This window comes from Canis aureus, chromosome 35, assembly GCF_053574225.1.
Source record: "Canis aureus isolate CA01 chromosome 35, VMU_Caureus_v.1.0, whole genome shotgun sequence".
Lineage (NCBI taxonomy): Eukaryota > Metazoa > Chordata > Mammalia > Carnivora > Canidae > Canis > Canis aureus.
In genome coordinates, this window is record NC_135645.1 from 4,774,781 (window position 1) to 4,794,783 (window position 20,003).

General features: G+C 38.9%; 1 protein-coding gene across 1 annotated transcript in view; it reads left to right on the forward strand.

The window, feature by feature from the left end:
• HACD2 (3-hydroxyacyl-CoA dehydratase 2) overlaps positions 1–20,003 on the forward strand; it is a 111,348-nt gene that overhangs the window by 25,094 nt on the left and 66,251 nt on the right. The window contains exon 3 of the mRNA XM_077884316.1: positions 4,706–4,724. Coding sequence (XP_077740442.1) covers positions 4,706–4,724 — 19 coding nt within the window. The remainder of the gene's footprint in view (positions 1–4,705; positions 4,725–20,003) is intronic.

A 20,003-nucleotide genomic window follows, 5' to 3' on the forward strand; every position in this document is an offset into this window, starting at 1 on the left:
TTTTTTCCTCTTTTTTAAAACCACATTTGTAGAGGTGCTATGTAAACTGGGGAAAGTGTTAATTATTATAAGATATTTTGGAAGTAGCCAGCTAAAGTGCCAGAACATAGAGACATATCTGCTAATTTTTTTCTTGAATTCACATTCTCAGAACTGTTCTTAGAATTTTAATTAATTTCCTGTCTTCTCTTTTTTCAAAAGACTGTTTGTTTTCAGGTTATATCCTTCCTAATTTTTTGTTCCTTAAAAAATGATTGTGGGGACACCTGAGTGGCTCAGTCAGTTAATCATCTAACTCTTGATTTTGGCTCAGGTCATGATCTTAGAGTCATGGGATCAAGCCCTGTGTCTGGCTCCACACTCAGTGGGAGTCTGCTTGGGTTTCTTGCTCCCCCTTTCCAAGTGCCTCTCCCCCCCCACCTCTTTCTCCCTTTCTCTTACTCAAATAAACAAATCTTTTAAAAAATGATTGTGGTAGTATTTGATATTTAGTTAAAAATGGGCATTTGACAAAGTAAACAGCTATATCAACTCCTTCTCCTTTTAAAATGTGAATGTTTTCTTAGCCCTTGAAATTAAGTTGTCTGGAAACCAATGCATTATAACTCCTGGATTCAGATTGGAGTTTGGGTAATTTTTTCTCCTTCTACTGTCTGCTTCCATTACCAAGTCCCACAGTTCTTTAAGTGATTTTCAGCTACATTCTTTCTTTCTTGTGTTCTCAGCTCTCATCCAGTGCAGGCCATTATCACACCACACTTAAATAACTGCTGCAGCTCCTTTGCTAGTCATTCTGCCCTTGATTCCTTTGTGCCTCAAACCTTCCACAGTTTTATAACATTTCATCAGTTACATCACCCTTTTTCTTTTAATTTTTACTGTTGAAGTATAGCTGATATACAGTGTTATATTAATTTCAGAGGCATAACATAGTTATTCAACAATTCTATATATTATGCAGTGCTCTGCTCACCTCAGTGAGTCTGGTTACCATCCATACAACTTTTTTTGGCCAACTAGGGAGATGCCTTTGGGCTTCAGCTAGCTTGCTTTCTTTCTTTCTTTCAAATGTGTAAAGTAGCTTTATTTAAGTATTATTAACAAACAGTATTACATTAGCTTCACATGCACAATATAATGTTTCAACAATTTTATTCACTGCACTCACTGCTTAGTATAATTGTACTCTTAATCCCCTTCACCTATTATACCCATTCTTCCACCCCTTCCCCTCTGGCAACCACCAGTTTGTTCTGTATAGTTAAGAGTCTGGTTTTTTGTTTTTGTCCCTTTTTTCTTTGTTTGTTTGTCATGTTTCTTAAATTCCACGTAGGACTATTGATATTTGTCTTTCTCTGACTGATTTATTTCACTTAGCATTATACTCTCTGGATCCATCCATGCTGTTGGAAATGGCAAGATGTCATTCTTTTTTATGGCTGGGTAATATTCCACTGTGTGTGTGTGTGTGTGTGTGTGTGTGTGTGTGTGTATGTGTATAAAACATGTCTTTCTGTATCTATTCGTCAGTCAATGGACACTTAGGTTATTTCTGTGTCTTGGCTATTCTAAATAGCCAAGACAAATGTGCTGTAGTAAACACAGGGGGTGTATATATGTTCTCGAATTAATGTTTTCATATTCTTTGGGTAAATGTCCAGTAGTGGAATTACTGGATCTTAATAGTAGTTCTATTTTTAACTTTTTGGGGAACCTCCATACAGTGTTCCACAGTGGCTGCACCAGTTTGTATTTGCACCAAAAGTGCCCAAGAATTCCTTTTTCTCAACATCCTTGCCAACACTTGTTATTTCTTGTCCTTTTGATTCTAACAAGTGTGAGGTGATACCTCACTGGGGTTTTGATTTGCATTTCCCTGATGATTAGTGATATTGAACATCTTTTTATGTGTCTGTTGGCCATCTGTATGTCTTCTCCGGAAAAATGTCTGTTAATTTCCTCTGCCCATTTTTTAATTGGATTATTTGTTTTTTGGTGTTAGGTTATATAAACTCTTCATATATTTTGGCATATATATTTATATATATATCTTATAACTCCTAATTGGATATATCATTTGCAAATATCTTCTTCTATTTAGTGGGTTGTCTTTTTGTTTTATTGATGGTTTCCTTTGCTGGACAAAAGTTTTTATTTTGGTGAGTCCCAATAGTTTAATTTTACTTTCATTTGCTTTACCAGAGAAGACACATCTAGAAAAATGTTTCTAGCACAAATGTCAAAGGGATTACTGCCTATGTTTTCTACTATGAGTTTTATGGCTTCAGGTCTTACATTCAGGTCTTTAACACATTTTGAGTTTATTTTGTGTGTGATGTAAGAAAGTGTTCCAGTTTTGTTCTTTCGTAGTAGCTGTCCAGTTATCCCAGCACCATTTTTGAAGAGACTTTTTCCCCGTTGTATATTCTTGCCTTCTTTGTCATAAATTGTACCATACAACGTTATTAAAATAGTATTGACTATTCATCTCCATGACTTAATTTATTTTATAACTGGAAGTTTGAACCTCTTCATCCTCTTTATCTGTTTCACTCATCTTAATTTTTCATTTTGCTATTCTGTCTGGCAAGTTCCATTGCTTTGTCTTCCAGCTTCCTGGTGCATTCTTCTACTTCATCCAGTCTGCTGCTGGCCCTTCTAGTATATTTTTCAAACTTCTCTTTGATACTTTTTTATATTTTCTATCTCTTTAAGTTCTCACTGTGTTCAACTATTCTGCTGAGTTCACTGAGCATCTGTATGATAATTTCTTTGAACTTTTTATCAGGTAGATTGCTTATCTGTGTTTCATTTAGTTCTTTTTCTGAGATTTTATCATGTTCCTTTGTTTGGAATATATTACTCTGTCTCCTCATTTTGCCTAATTCTTTGTGTTTGTTTCTATATGTTAGGTAAGTCAGCTACCTCTCCCAGTCTTGAATGCATGGCCTAATGCAAGAAATGGTACTATTTGGCCCAGAAACACAGTCTCCCAGTTACTAGAACCAGGCCCTCAAGGGGTCTCCCCAGTGCAGGCTGTGTGCGTCCTTCTGTAGTGGCAGGGCTTGGGGCTGAGGCATATTGGGTGGACTGCACTGGCACGTGGTTGGGCTACTGGTTGCATCCACAACTGATGTAGGGTATTTCTGGCAGGGTACTCTGTGGGGTGTACCTGTTGTTACTAGAATGTTAGAGGAATTCCAAAATGGTGCCCACCAGCACCCAGATTAGTAAGGTAGACTTGAATCGCAAAAATTGCTCCCACCAATCTCTGTTTCCAGGGAGAGTCCCTGCTGTTTCCTTCCTCTTCAGGCAGATGCTTTTAAGATTAGCAAATAATTCTCCTTTTTCTGTGGTGTATGTACTATTCAAATTGGTGTTTTTGCACTGGTTTCTGGTTTGAGTGAGTGTGTGATGGTCCTTTAAGAGCAGATTTTCCATTCCCTGCAGCTTTCTAGTCTTCCTAAAGGTGATCTTTATTGATTTTCAGAGCCTTGTATGTTGGGGGCTAGTCTATCCTGTGCAGGATCTAAGGATTTGGGTGCCAGATATGGAACTGGTACCTTTGATCCTCTGGGAAAAGTTCACACTTTTGAAGTCCCTCCCAATTGTGACCCACCATAGCTGGGGTTTATTTTATTCCCTAGCAAGTCTATATTTCTGCCCCCTCTTACCTATCTTGCTGCTATCCTTTTATTCTTTGTTGTGGAGGCTCTGTTCATTGAACTTTTAGGGCCCTTTAGAAGGAATTATTCGATACTGAGTTGTAGATTTGTTGTGTCTTTGGAGGAGGTGAGTTCAGGATCTTGTTACACTGCCATCTTGAACCCAGCTCTTTAGATTACATCTTTACCACAACCACCACCAGGGTTAAAGCCATGCCATATACAAGATGCATTAGAAGACAGTTTAGAATAACCTAATTGACCACTTGGATGGCCACTGAGATGGAAAGAAGATAGCAGTCTCACCCAAGGCATTGGAAATAAAAACAGGAAGGACCGATGCCCGAAACATTGGCAGGGCTTAGAAACCAGTGGGACTTATAGGTAAGGAGAAGGAAAGAACAGCTGAACTTAGGAGACTGGGAGGCTGACGATCAAGAGCCATAGCAGGTATGAAGGGGGAGGATGGAGGGGATTTGTTGAAGAGGCATGCCATGTGTGAGCTGCTGCTGGTACGCCTAGATGGAGATGTCCAAAGGCAGTTTGCAGTATGGGCCTGGAACATGAAGAGATCTGGGGCAGCAGATTGGACTGGGAATTGTAATGAGGTTACCAGATGAGACAAAATGGAGTCTGACTGTGGAGCTCTGTAGGATGAATGAATGTCTGCATTGAATGGCCTGTGGGTAAGAAGAGCCAACAAAGGCTCTCCTCACCCTGTGTTCTGTCGTCTGTGACAATTCTGTTCTGTAGAATATGGGGCATGGGAGATGTACACCTATTGCTCTTACAAGTTTATGTATTATAAAAGATCCTTGACATTTGGCAGACTACTGGAAAAGACTTACTCCTTATGAAATCTTCTATGGATACACAAACTAAAAACAAACAAAAATAAACAAGAATGTACATTTTGTTAAATAGCCAAGTTTAAAAATGGAATGTTTGGTTTTTCAAGTCTAATGCTGAAAGGTGAATTTATATAAACTGTATTATTATTGATCTTTACTAATTCTTTTTTTCTCCCCTTTTTTCTCTAGATTTTACATTGTGCAGTAGGTAAGTATGGAATTTCCCCTCTACTATGTACAGTGAATTCTGCTTTTTTTAAAATTCATAAGTAATAGGTCCATTTGATTATGACTTAATATTGAAAAAACCTAAGCTATTTAAATCATATGTAAAATTGCTTACATTGGCATGGCTTTTGGTTTCTAAAATGTTAGGTACTACTTAGATGTTATCACTGAACAGTTTATTAAATGTCACAGCTGTTTCACTCTGTCAATTTAAAGAGACCCCTCTCACCTTGTTATAAAAATGACAGAAGCACTAGCAAATTTATTAAAATGTGACTTGGGGTCCTGGTTCTGGGCTATGCAGAAAGCCCTCTCTGTGATCACTTAAATATTACATGCTCTTTCCCCATGTTTAAGATGGAGTACTACATCTATTGCTTACCTCCCAGATGAATACTGAATTTAGGTGAGAGGGATTGGAAGAATTTAAGTATAAAGACTTATATGTAAGGGATTTCTAGTAAAAGCAGATTCAGTGTGTTTCTTTTGAGGGGAAGGGGCAGGTCATCAAATTCTGCTCTAGAACTGCAGTATAGTTTCTTGTCTGGGGTGGGTTAGACCCTTCTAATTAGATAGAAATCAATTGGAAAGTGGACAGATTCTATACAGAGTAAGCCCATGGTGGTTGCTATGTGTCTAGACTTGTCTCTGAAAAGAAGGATTTTCACTTGACCTCGGGAAGCACCAAAGGTCTGAAAACTCCAGAACCGTGCATCCAAACCATTTTGGTCCTATCAACTTAATTCACAACTTAACTGGGTGCGTAATATGTTCTAGGCACTGTGGAGTTAAGAGATGAGGAGACTTAGTTCAGAAGGACACACAGGTGGACATGCAACAAGCTATCCCCTGAAGGTTTTGCAGGGTCACTCTGATACCTGGCTCCATTAACTTTAGGAAGAAAGCATCTTCGTTGTAAACAGCTGCACCTCAGCTAATTTCCTGCTAGGAAAGAGGTCTACAATTAAGGATTTCTCATGATTTGTATAATTTTGTATGCATGTGTTTGTATTTATTTTAGGGGCAGCTGGGTAGAAATCATAACTTCCATTAGATGCCCACAGGAGTATGTGATCCTCAAAATGTTAAGAAGCGGTGCTTTAGAACCATTGAGCAAGAGATTTGAAAAGGGCTTGGGGTTTTATCTGCCCCATGGGCTGCCTTTCCAGCGGTTATGAGACCTGGGCTATGTCACATACCAGTAACTAGGTGTTAGCTGATACATAATTTCACACACATTTCCTTTTTAATCCTTTATCTACAATTTTGAGATGGAAAATTTTGTCCCTTCTTAGATGGTTAAAAGAATTTTAAGCATAAGCTTGCAGATTAGGAGATACAATTTGGCCGGACAGAGTTCTGGAACCACTTCAGGCCTTTTCCACATGATTGAACGTGTGCCCCATTCTCCCCATTCTCTTAACCTTCAGCTGCCTTAGGACGCATGTTTTGTGAGCATGCGTGCTACATTTTAATTAATATTTCATTGTATTTTAATGCCCCAATTCCCTTTATCTTAGAATGTATTTTCATACATCTTTGTACAATTTCTGTCCCTAGAAATAAAGTTTCTTTATTATATATACTTAACCCAGTATATGTATTCATTCGTATGAATGCCTGGCAAGCGGGTGCCAGACACTGGGTTGGACAGTGAGAGTAGGAAGGTGAGCAGCCACAGCTTGGGTTTGGGAAACCTGCAGTAAGGTGGGAAACCCTTCTGAGCTTCCCTGGAGGGGTGCACTCCACAGACTGCTGTTCCTGTCATAATCCGCTTGGATAGTTTGTGGACAGGTGTCCCAGGGCCTAGCATGGAACCTGACACTTAATAGATACTTAAAAATTCATCTTAGTTCCTCAAGGACCTTGCTCTGTCAGTGATTCTGTCTCCTGTGACTTCACTCTTTGTCATCCACCTTCTTCTCCCAAAATGCTCAGGATACGCCATCCTAAAAACAATTTTTATTTTTATTTTTTTTTAAGATAGATTTATTTATTTATTTATTTATTTATTTATTTATTTATTTATTTATTTATGATAGACATAGAGAGAGAGAGAGAGGCAGAGACACAGGAGGAGGGAGAAGCAGGCTCCATGCCAGGAGCCCAACGTGGGACTCGATCCCGGCACTCCAGGATCATGCCCTGGACCAAAGGCAGGCGCCAAACCGCTGAGCCACCCAGGGATCCCCCTAAAAATAATTTTTAATCTAACCTTTGACCCTACATTCCTCTCTTGCCACTACTTCATTCCTTCTGTCCCTTTTATCAAATCTGCCGTGGACTCTTTTCCACTTTGTCATTCCCATTAATACCTTAACCCAGCAGTTTGATCTCCTTGTCCTAGTAAAATTGCCCTTTGGTCTAAAATGAGCAAGTTTCTGCTAAATTCTGAGGACATGTTTGGAATTTACTGGACTTTTCGACCACATGGGGCACCACTGATGACTCCCTTCACAAGGTCCTGTTCCTTTAGTTTCCGTTTTAGTGAGCCATTCTGGCTCTTCCTGTCTTGTGTTTCTTGTCTTTCCTTGGGGCCTTTTGTTTTTCTCCTTGGCTTTTCATTGTGGGTATTCCGAGAGTCTGACCTAACTCTTTGCTCTTCTGACTGAATGTGCCCTCTGTCGATAATCTCTTTCTTTCTCACGCTGTGAGATACTTGTGACACCTACTTTTTAACTCCAAGCCACCCATGTACCCCAGACTCCAGGTCATTCCTTTACCTGCTGGCTCTCTGCTTCTGAATACACACCTTCTCCTCAATCTGAGGCAGATTTCCAGGCTTGTTCTGCTTCCTATACTTTTCATCAGGGGCACCACCAACCACCAGCCCTTTAGTTACCTAACCTAGACCTAGAGCTCACTGATTGTTCCTCCTTCCCCCTGACCCACATTCCCATAGCCAAGTGGTCATCAGATTTTATCATTTTTGTTTCCTGCATATTTTTCAGATTGTTCTGGTTTTTTTTCATCACTGTTCAGGGGCTCAGTATACCTCATCTAGACTCCCTTATGAATCTCCCTGAACTTCTAGGTTTATAATATTAATAGTAATAATACGACTATCTTTTACTGAGCATTTACTATGTTCCAGTGCTTTACATTCATTATCTCATTTATTTCCCATTTTACGGGTGACAAGACTGAAGTTTAGAAGGTTTTTTTTTTTTTTTAAAAGATTTTATTTATCAAAGTACAAGTATGTGCACAAGATGGGGAAGGGACAGTAGGAGAGAGAGAAGCAGACTGCCTGCTGAGCTCCATCCCAGGAGCCTGAGATCAGGACCTGAGCTGAAGTGTCAGATGCTTAACCCACTGAGCCACCTAGGCGCCCCCTTGGAAAGTTTTATATCTTGCCAAAGTTCACAGTTAATAAGACCTAGAACCAAGAGTTGTGAATCTAAGCCCATGCTTCACGTAGCCCTTGAGGGATTTAGTTAAAGGATAATTCAAAGCTTGTCACTTCCCTACTTACAGCCCTTCCCTGGTTTCAGCTTCTCCATGCTCTGGACCCTGCCTGCCTCCCCAGCCTTACCGATGCCCTGCCTCTCACTGCATGCTTCAGGCATTCTGACCTTTTTGTGAGTCTCTGCTGTGCTACTTCCTGCCTCTTGTCTGTGCCAGGCTTTGCTCTCTGTCTGGAATGAGCAGTGTACCCTTTGGGCTGGCAACGCTTTACCATTCTTCCTCCAGTAAACTTTCCTACCACGCACTAGCTAAATTGGGTACCATTCCTCACTTTTCTGGAATATCCTGCACCTCACTGTTGTTATACTTTCTGCTATATATTATGATCTATCACTGTACCTGTATCCCCAATCAACAGCACTGAATTTTTTGAGAGATGAGAACTGTTTCTTACTCATGCCCGTAACCCAGCATCTAACAATACAGGGCACCTAGTGGGAGCTCAGTGAACATTTGGTCCTCATCTTACCAAATTCTACTGACATTTTCCAAAACTTGTTTCAAAATGTTTTCAGTTCTTTTGAAAAATAAATTAAGAATAAATAGGCTGTTTCTAGCATTAGTCTAAAGCCAGTGCCTTATTTTTTTATTCATACAACTTAAGTTTATTCCTGTGGCTTTGTGGAACCTTTCACTATAAGAATTTGGTCTTTTAAAATTTGTTTTGGGGCCTTGAGAAGGTTTTAATTTACATATTGTTGATGAAAAGTCCGGACCTCAGTCAGATTTGGGTTGTTCATCAGCATGCCTAAAACATGGTAATGCTGAAAACTACCCCACAAAGTGGGAGCTGTGATTATTAACTAAAGCAACATAACAGAATGTTAAAAGTTTTTGTCCCTAATGTAATGTTTAATTTTTATATGTATGTAAGTATAACTTTTCCATATTCTTAGTTTTCTTAAGTTATAATTTCTGTGTGAGTGCTTCAGAACCATTTATTCTTAATACGGAGTTTGAGTTGCTTCTAGCTCATAGTTGTGACAATGCAAGTTGGCAAAAAGAGCTTCCAGAAACAATAGACTAAAATTCTGTATAAGGGGCTTGTATCTGTGAGAAGTCAAGCCTCTGTCTGTGCATAAGGCTTCCCATGCCCCAATTATTTCAAAGTAGGTTGTTTGTTCCATTGGTAATGTAGACAGGAGTTCTTTTTTAGGGTTGGGGGAGTGATTTTAAACCAGTATTGGGGATGTATTTTTTTAAATAAGATATAATTGACATCTAACATTGTATTTGTTTCAGGTGTACAACATAATGATTTGATACATGTATACACTGCAGAGTGATGACCACAATAAGTTTAGTTAACTGCCCATCACCTCACAGTTTTTTTTTTTTCTTGTGATGAGAGCTTTTAAGATGACTCTCTTAATAACTTTCAGATATAGACTACAATATTAACTATAGTTACCATGCTGAACATTACATTCCCAGGACTTACTAATCTTCTAACTGGAAGTTTGCATCTTTTGACCACCTTCACACATTTCTCCCACCCCCACCCTCTGGCAATCTCCAATCTGTTCTTTATTTGTGAGTTTGGTTTAGAGTTTCTTTTTTTCAGGTTCCATGTGTGAGTGAGATGATGCCATATTTGCTTTTCTCGGAGATAAGATTTTTTTTATTAAGATTTTATTTATTTATTTGAGAGAGAGAGTACAAGCAGGGAGGAGCAGACTCCCCCTGAGCGGGAAGCCTGATGCAGGGCTGGATCGCAGATCCTGGGATCATGACCTGGGCTGAAAGCAGATGCTTAACCAACTGAGCCACCCAGGGGCTCCAGAGACAAAATTTTTAAGTGCTGTGGTTACAGCCCTCAACCTAAGATTTGTAGTTCTTTATGTTTATGCAACATTTTTCTTTTTAGAAATGAGAATTAAAAAAAAAAAAAACACTTTGAGACATGTCTTCTTCACAAGACCACATAGAAGGGTTCTAGTTTCTTAATTCTTGTGGTACACTTTGTATTGAAAGAAGTCATTACCGATTTTCCTATGTTGTGTTTCAAATTAGATGTGGAAGCAGTATATGGGATATGGGGTGGCCATCAGCTAACCCAGAGTATGGGTCTCCTTTGTTGGGATAGAAAGTAGAGGTAGAGGTGCTGGAACTGAAGATACTCTTGGTAAGATGAGACAGAGTGCATTCCATTAACCTTTGTGTTGGAAATTATACTGTCAATCTAAATAAGTTTGCAAGTTCTCTCTCTTTTTTTTAAAGATTTTATTTATTTATTAGAGAGAGAGAGAGAGCATGAGCGGAGGGGGGGGTGCAGAGGGAGAGGAAGAAGCAGACTACCCACTGAGCAGGGCTCTATCCCAGCACCCTGGGATCATGACCTGAGCCAAGGCAGACACTTAAGCAACTGAGCCACCCAGGTGCCCCTGCAAGTTCTCTTTTGATTGAAAAGTGTAGAAGAGGAACTCAGTCATAGCCCAGAGGGTATTATGTCTAAAGTTGATATCATCAACAGACAAGGATAGAAGCCCTTTTACTAAGATATTCTGGATCTGTGATTTCAAATATTTGTTGTACATGCCAGTCTATACGCCTCTCTCAAACTAATGACACCTTTTATTATTTTTGAAAAGTGAATTTTAAGAAATTTGCAGTTGCCGTAATAATAGTAGATAGCATGTGGCTTCAGAACTGATTTTATTAGGTAACAAATGCTGCTAGGGAGCAGCTACTGGGGAGATGAGCACTAGAAGACCACATCTCTTGCAAAAGTCATTTCTCTTCCACCAGTTAGAGTGAATTAAATCTCCAAACCATTACCCTTCTGCTCCTCACTTCAAGAGGGTCAAGCTTTTAGCAGTCATTTACAGTACAGCATTGTGATGGGGGAACAATCCTCACGTATTAAAACCAGACCCAGAGCATTCCATGTTGTTGTGGAGGAGAACTCTGGAAGGAAAGCAATCCTCGAGGGAAGGACTAACTCCTCTGGATTTGCTACTTGGAATTCCGTTTCCATCCCTGCACCTGCCCAGTCCTATGGGGTATGGCTTTGAACAAAAGCTACTTTATTTGGTTCCACTTAGGTTAGTTGACATTTTTCAAATGAACTTTACCAAATAGCGAAGAAGAGCAGAAAGGGAATGAGTATCAAAATACAAACAGTGTAAAAATACCCATATCCCCAAAGTACAAACTCTAGATCTAAGACCTACCTCCCCTTTTGTTACTGGGAGTTGCCACAGCTTCACATGGATCTTGCTGACTCTTCCACCCTGTTCTTCCTGTACTCAACTCTGGGAACTCCTGACCCCCTCGCAAAGGGAATAGATTTAGATTCAGGTGTCGCTTTCTGCCTGGAGGCGTTTGAAGTGGTGGTAATGGGGAAGGGAAGAAGGAGACCTTTCCCAACAGGCTGTCCTGTCTCTCCTGCCTAGAAGCTCCTAAGGTTCCCCCTGGATTGCTCCTGGGGTGCCGCGAGATGGTTAGAGATCTGGATAGGAGGTTGCCAAAGTCAACCTTGACACCTTTGCAGTTCTGCCTTTGTCATTTATTAGCTACAGTCGTTTCCCAATGTCCCAACAACCCGAGCTCTCTGTGAAGAGCATATGACCATGGTCAAACCATGATCTTTCCCAAACCAGTCAAGCCCTCCACACCAGCCTGGCTTAGTCTCCCTCTGCCTTGGCTCTTCATTCATTATTTTGCCTCCTGATCAAATTTTGCTTCCTTCCTTCCAGACAGGAAGCAAAGAGGAAAGACATGGTTTTAGCACCTGCATCTTCTCCTGATACCCAAAGCTAAAGCACTTGTTCTCTGAATAAACTTTGTTTTCACACCTCTGTAATTTTGCACGTACAGTCTCTTTTGCCTGGAACACCCAGCTCTGTCAGTTGTTCCTTGCTCTATGTGAATGTACTGAGATAAAGGGAAGGGAGAAAAAGAACATGCCCATTAGGAGCCCAAAACACCTGAGCAGGGAAGCTTGGAGACTTCTCCAGAGCTCATGTGCACTGCCCGGCACCTGGCCAGCACTCAGTACACTGTAGCAGCTCCTCCAATGATGAGTAGTGGGCAAAACTTGATCTCAGGGTTTCTGTGCCCACGCAGGATTCAGAAGGGAAAGCCATGAAGAGAGCCTAGACTGGGGACTTTTACCCTCTGTCGGAGCAGCTGGAGGTTTGGTTTGAATGGAAACTTGTTACTGAGGTATTCAAAGTATCTTCTCTGTAGGGTAATATTGTAGCGTCCAGTCCTTTAGAAACCAAACTGAAGCAAACCAGGCCTATTGGAAACACTACTAGTTTTGTGACCAATCAGGCATCCTCTCTCTAGGCCTTAGTTTTCACATCTGATAAACGAGGGGTTGGGCTAGATAATGGATTATCTCTAATACTCCTTGCAACTTGATGTTGGGACATTGAGAATATCTGACATTCCACAACACTAATGTAACTTCAGAGATAAATTTCAGTTACCTGAGTAGTGATAGAAAAGGAGAATAGGCTGGGTCTTTCAGTGTACCTACGTATGAGTATTAGGAAACTTGTTTCAAATACAATAGTTCAAGGAAATCTTTCCACTCAATGCATTTTGAAAGCCACATCTCAGCAGAATTGAAATGGGAGGATGTACACATGCACGGTTTCTATAATATGCATTTACCCATAGTCATCACTAGATGGCACCCTTGTATAAGTAGATTTTTCTATTGGAAGTTCAAGAACTTCTGGAGGACTTCTAATAAAAATAGATAGTAATGAATCAATAGCTAAAAGTAAGGAATGAACAAGTTTACCAGAAAAAAAAAAAAACAAAGAAATGGATTTTTTTCTATCAAGTCTAATGACTTAGTCATTAATATTGGAGATAATGAAAAACTGGAACTTTTTCCATTACTCTGAAGGAAATTGTTTTGTATATTTTATAAGGCGCCAAAGTGTCTTTTAAAAGTAAGCCTAATTTGCTTCATTAAAAGCCAGGCCAAAAAAAAATTTTTTTTCTCAGTTCTCTGGTGAGATGTCTTATGACGATCTGAAGTCAATAAACCTTTCGTTTATGTTCTTAACTTCCAAAGCAAGGTTAGTTCAAGGAAGCTGGAAACACCACCTAGTGACTGAGTTGATTAAATTCCATTGAGCCAAAAGGGGAAAAGTTCAACTTCTCTTTTAGCAAAAGAATTACTTGATTTATGCCTCTGTGGCAGGAGTTGAGTGGTTAAATAAATAATAAAGGGAACAAGAATGCTTAGGAATATTTGTGTGAAGGTGATATGACTTTTTTTATAGTTCTGTACAGCTTTTCTGGGAGAGGATTATTTTCCTCTCCATTCACAATGGACATCTTTCCAATAATTGTTTTCTTTTCAATAAGTTTCTTTTCCTTCTTTTTTTTTAAAGATTTTGTTTATTTATTTACAAGAGACACAGAGAGGGAGAGAGAGGCAGAGACATAAGCAGAGGGAGAAGCAGGCTTCATTCAGGGAGCCTGATGTGGGACTCGATTCTGGGACTCCAGGATGATGCCCTGAGCCGAAGGCAGATGCTCAACCACTGAGCCTCCTAGGCATCCCTCAATAATAGTTTCTATTTCACTATGTTCTTTTAATTAGCAATCTGCCTTTAAGATTTATGCATGTCTTTGTAGGCTTTGATAGCTCATTCCTTTTATTTCTGAATAGTAGTCCATTGTATGGATGCACAGTTTTATTTATCCGTTTACTTATTGAAGGGCATCTTGATTGCTTCCAGTTTTGGATGATTTTGAATAAAGATTCTATAAATATTCATGTACTGGTTTCATGTGGACAAAAAAAAAAATAATTTTGCATTTCCAGATCAGTAGAGTATATCCCTAGTAGCACAATTGTTGGATTGTGTCAAAGGACTGTGTTTAGCTTTGTAGGAATCTGCCAAATTGTCTTCCAGAGTGGCAGGACCACTTTGCATTCACATTAGTAATGAATGAAAGTGCCCATTGCTCTGCACCTTTGCCAGCAATCAGTATTTTGGATTTTAGCTATTCCAGTATGTGTGTAGTGGTATCTTTTGTTTTAATATTCATTTCTTGAATGACAAAATCATTTGTTGTATCTTTTCATATTCTTATTTGCCATCTATGTATCTTTTTTGGGGAGGTATCTGTTCAGATCTTTTGCCCATTTTTTAATTGGGTTGTTTTCTTGTTGGTGAGATTTAAGAATTCTTACTATATTTTGGATACAAATCCTTTATCAGATACATATTTAGCAAATATTTCTCCCAGTCTGTGACTTTTCATTCTCTTAATAGTGTCCTTCTCAAAGCACAAGTCTTTAATCTTACCAAAGTCTAGCTTAACTACTTTTTCCTTTCATGAATCTTGCTTTTGGTGTTGTGTCTAAAAATTCATCACCAGGGGCACCTCAGTGCCTTTGGCTCAGGTCGTTTGTGATCCTGGGGTCCTGGGATTGAGTCCCACATCAGGCTCCCTACTCAGCCTGCTTCTCCTTCTGCCTATGTCTCTGCCTCTGTGTGTGTCTCATAAATAAATAAATAAAATCTAAAAAATCCTCACCAAACCCAAGTTCATGTAGATTTTCTCCTATGTTTTCCTTGAGAAGTTTTATAGCTTTGCATTCTACAGATAATTTTGAGTTAATTTTTATAAAAGACATCCAGTCTATGTCTAGGTTCATTTTTTTTTGCATTTTGGTGTCCAGTTGTTTTAAAGCTACTTACTGAAAATGAAAAGACTGTTCTTTCCCCATTGAATTATCTTTGTGCTCTTGTCAAATATTAGTTGATTCTATTTGTGTTGGTCTAGTTCTAGGCTCTCTGTTGTATTCAGTGGCTCTGTGTCTTATTATTTTGCCTGTACTACATTGTCTTGATAATACTAAGTCTTGGAATTCAGTAATATAATTCCTCCAACTTTGTTTTTTCTTCAGTCTTGTATAGTTCTTTTACTCTTCCATATAACCTTAAGAATCAGTTTGCTAATATCTACAAAATAGCTCCTGAGATTTTGAATGAGATTGTATTGAATCTGTAGATCAAATTCAGAAGAACAGATATCTTAACAATATTGAGTCTTTCAGTTCACAAATACAGAATAGCTCTTCTTTGATTTCTTTCATCATTGTTTTGTAGCTTTCTGCAGGCAGATGGTTTTGTTAGATTTATAGCTAAGTATTTCCTTTTTTTGATGTTATCACAAATGGCTTTTTTAAAATTCAAATTCCAGTTGTTCACTGCTAGTATATAGGAAAACAGTTGACTTTTTATATATTGACCTTGTACCCTGCAACCTTGCTATCCTTGTTTATTAGTTCCTGGAGTGATTTTTGTAGATTCTTTGGGATTTTTTACATAGATAGTCATATCATCTGTGAGAATAAAGACCGTTTTATTTATTCCTTTCCAATCTGTATACATTTTTGTTTTGTTTTGTTTCTAAACTGCAGGAGCTACAGCTTCCAGTTTGGCATTCATAATGTTCTTTACTCAATAAAATAAAGATATTGCCAGATCGGTTTTTCTCCACAACCAATTTTGAAGAAATACACTTTTCCTTTTTCATATTTACCATCAAGGTGTAAAATTCAATATTCATACATAAGATCGCTGGGCATTTTTTTTTTTTTAGATCTTCTGTATCCTTACATATTCTTTGCATGATCTGTTTTGCTCTGAGATTGAGAATTAAAGCCTTTAATTATTACTGTGTTTCTAATTTTCCTTCTTTTTCCTATAGCTTCTGCTTTAGCAAAAGTAGTTGCTGTATTATTCAGTGCATAGGTATTTTGTAACTCTTCCATCTTCATGGCGAATTGTGACTTTTAGTGCTAAAAAAATGTCTTATTTGCGGCCCTTTCTGTCACATTTATAATTGCTGCGGCTGCTATGTAATATTTGCTGTGTTTGCTTACATGATGTGTTTGCTGTGTTTTTTATTTGTTTTGGCATTTAGAAGGTTTTGTTCTAGTGGTTACCTTTGCATTCGTACCCATTTTTTAAGATTTATTTACTTATTTGAGAGACAGAGAGCCTGTGAGTAGGAGGGGCAGAGGGAGAGAAAATCCACTCAGCATGAAGCCTGATGTGAGGCTCAGATCCCACAACCTTGAGATCATGACCTGAGCCAATATCAAGAATCAGACGCTGTATTTATACCTTTTTAAAGGCCCTTCAGTTCTCTGTTTTATTTTAATTCTTGTGACCTATTTTGTCAATTTTTAAAGCTATCTTTTGCCCCCCACCCATGGCCTGTGTGGCCGTCAGTGAGGTTATTCTACTTCCATCATTCCCACTCCCTTCTCTTCCCAGTCTTTTACTTACGTTATTTTTACTTTGTCCAAACATATAACCTCCATATGTTTTTCTTCTGTCCTGTCTTCACCTTTGTCTTGGTCTAATGTTAAATATTCATTGTCCTTTTGCTGAAGTGTCCTGTCACCTTTTAGCTGGAGGAAAGTCACCCCTCACAAGTGTCAGGGACTGTGAGGGCTGTCCCAGATTTTACCCCACTTGTAAGCCCGGAGGGTCGAATGGGTGCTAGCAGTGTCCAATGGTGTGTGTTAAAAGAGAGGAACATGGAGCTTGGGAATCTACTGGTTTCGGAGTGAGTGAAAGCTTGCTTTTTGCTTTTGAGTAGATACTGCCTTCCTCCTCAAAGTTTGCTCTATGCAGACGTATACCTAAGAAACTACTGGGACGGAAAACAATCAGCACCTTGCCTTTTTGGCCCACCTAGCAGGAATACTCAGGGCCCGTGTCACATGTCAGATGGCCTTTCTCAAAAAGTAGCTTCTCAAGAAGGGCTTGTGGGCACACAGTATTCCTCTACTTGGCACATGCTTAAGACTTTTTTCTGTAGCCTTGATATTTGAAGGACTGATTTAGATGTAAAATCCTCAGTTCAGTTTGTTCCCTTGGATTTCTTGAAAACGGTGCTCCATTATTGCCTTGCTTATATGTTTCTCTTGGGAGTCTGATGCCAACCTAATTATTTTGATCTTTTTAGATATTTGGTCTTTTCCTTGAAAGCCCTAAGGACTTTTCCCCCCCACTCTTACTAAAGTATAATTGTCAAAAATTGTATCCATATACGGTATACAGTGTGAGGTTTTATACATTGTTAAATGATTACCACAGTTAAGCTAATTAACTTATCTATCATTTCACAGGGTTTTTTTTTTTTTTTTTGTAGTGAGAACATTTAAGATCTACTCAGATCTACATAGAAAATTTCAATTATACAATATAGTATTATTAATTCTAGGCACCATATTGTACATTAGTTCTCCAGAACTTATTTATCCTGCATACCTGAAACTTTGTACCTTTTCACCAACATCTCCCCATTTCCCCCATCTCTCCAGCTCTTGGCAATTATTCTATTATCTGCTTATATGAGTTCAACTTTTTTAGATTCTACCTATAAGTGTGACCATGCAGTTTGCCTGGCTTATTTCACTTATCATAATGACCTCCAGATTCACCCATGTTGTCTCAAATGACAGGATTTCCTTCTTCTTTAAGGCTGAATAATATCCCATACATATATTGTGTGTGTATGATTGTGTATGAAATATTATTTTCTTTATCCATTTATCAGTAAACACTGAGGTTGATTCCCTATCTTGGCAATTATGAATGATGCTGCAGTAAAGATGGAGGGTGCAGACATCTCTTTAAGATTCTAATTTCATTTCTTTTGGGTGTGTATTCAGAAGTGGGATTGCTGAATTATGTGGCAGTTCTATTTTAAATTTTTAAAGAATCACCATATTTTCATTAATGCTGTACTAATTTACATTTCTACCAACAGTATACAAGTGTTCCCCTTCTCTATAGTCTCTCCAACACTTATCTTTTGGCTTTCTAAGAATAGTTACTTTGGGGGCACCAGGGTGGCTCAGTCTCGATTAAGGGTCCAACTCTTGATTTTGGCTCAAGTCATGATCCAGTTGTGAGATTGAGCCCATAGTGTGGAGCCGTCTTAAGATTCTCTCTTCCCTTTTCCATCTGCCCCTCCTTCCTTCCCCCTTTCTAAAAAATATTTTTTAAAAAAATAAATAAGTAAATAAACATCCTAAAAAAAGAATAGTTATGTTTGATACAGATTTGAAGGGGGTACATGTACTTGATGTTTATAGCAGCAGTGTCAACAATGGTCAAATGGTGGAGAGAACCCAAATATACATCAACTGATAAATGGATAAAGAAGATGTGGGCTGTACACACACACACAGAGAGAGAGAGAGAGAGAGAGAGAGAGAGAGGAATATTACTCAGCCATCAAAAAGAATGAAATCTTGCCATATGCAGTGACACGGATGGAACTAAAGGGTACTATGCTAAGCAAAATAAGTCAATTAGAGAAAGACAGATCCCATATGATTTCACTCATATGTGGAATTTAAGAAACAAAACAGATCAACATATGGGAAAAGGGGAGGAAAAAGGAGAGAGGGAAATAAACCATAAGAGACTCTTAACGATAGAGAGCAAACAGAGGGTTGATGGAGAGAGGTGGGTGGGGGATGGGCTAGATGGGTGATGGGTATTAAAGGAGGCACTTGTGATGAGTGCTGGGTGCTGTATGTAAGTGATGAATCACTGAATTCTATTCCTGAAACCTATTCCTGAATTCTATTGTACTATATGTTAACTAAAATTTAACTAAAAATTGTAAAAAGTTATTTTGGGGCACCTAGGTGGCGAAAGTTGAGCATCCAACTCTTTTTCTTTTTTTTTTTTTATTAAAGATTTTATTTATTCATTCATGAGAGACAGATACACAGAGAGCGAGAGGCAAAGACACAGGCAGAGGGAGAAGCAGGTTCCATGCAGGGAGCCCGACGTGGGACTCGGTCCTGGGTCTCCAGGATCACATCCCGGGCTGAAGGTGGTGCTAAACCGCTGAGCCATCTGGGCTGCCCAGCATCCAACTCTTGATCTCAGCTCAGTTCTTAATTTCAGGGTCAGGTGTTCAGGTCCCACGTTGGACTCCATGCTAGAGCCTACCTAAGAAAAGAATAGAAAAGATTTTAATAGGTGTGAGGTGGTATCTTACTGTGGTTTTGATTTGCATTTCCCTGATGATTAGTGGTGTTGGCCACTTCTTGACATACCTGTTGGCCATTTGTATGTGTTCTTTTAAGAAATGGCTCTTCAGGGCAGCCCAGGTGGCTCAGTGGTCTGCTGCTTCTCCCTCTGCCTGTGTCTCTGCCTCTCTCTCTCTGTGTCTCTCATGAATAAATAAATAAAATCTTAAAAAAAAAAAAAAAGAAATGTCTCTTCAGGTCCTTTGCCTATTTTCTAATTGGGTATTTGTTTTCTTGGTATTGAATTGCTGAGTTCCTTATATATTCTGGATATCTACCCCTTAGCAAATGAATGGTTTGCAAATATTTAGCATTCCATAGGTAGTCTCTTCATTCTGTTGATTATTTCCTTTGCCATGCAGAAGCTTTTTAGTTCTATGCAATCCCATTTGTCTATCTTGTCGCCTGTACTTTCAGGATCATATCCAAAAAATAATTGTCCATATCAACGTCAAGAAGCTTCTTCCCTATGCTTTCTCCTAGTAGTTTCATAGTTTCAGATCTTACATTTAAGCCTTTAATTCATTATGACTTGATTTTTGTATATAGTGTGAGATAGTGTCCAGTTTCATTCTTCTGCATGTGTATATCCAGTTTTCTCAACACCATTATTGAATCCTTTCCCCATTAGGTATTCTTGGCACCTCTTTCAAAGATCAGTTAGTTGACCATATGTTTGTGGCTTTATTTCTGGGCTCACTATTCTGTTACTTTGGTCCATATGTCTATTTATATGACCATACC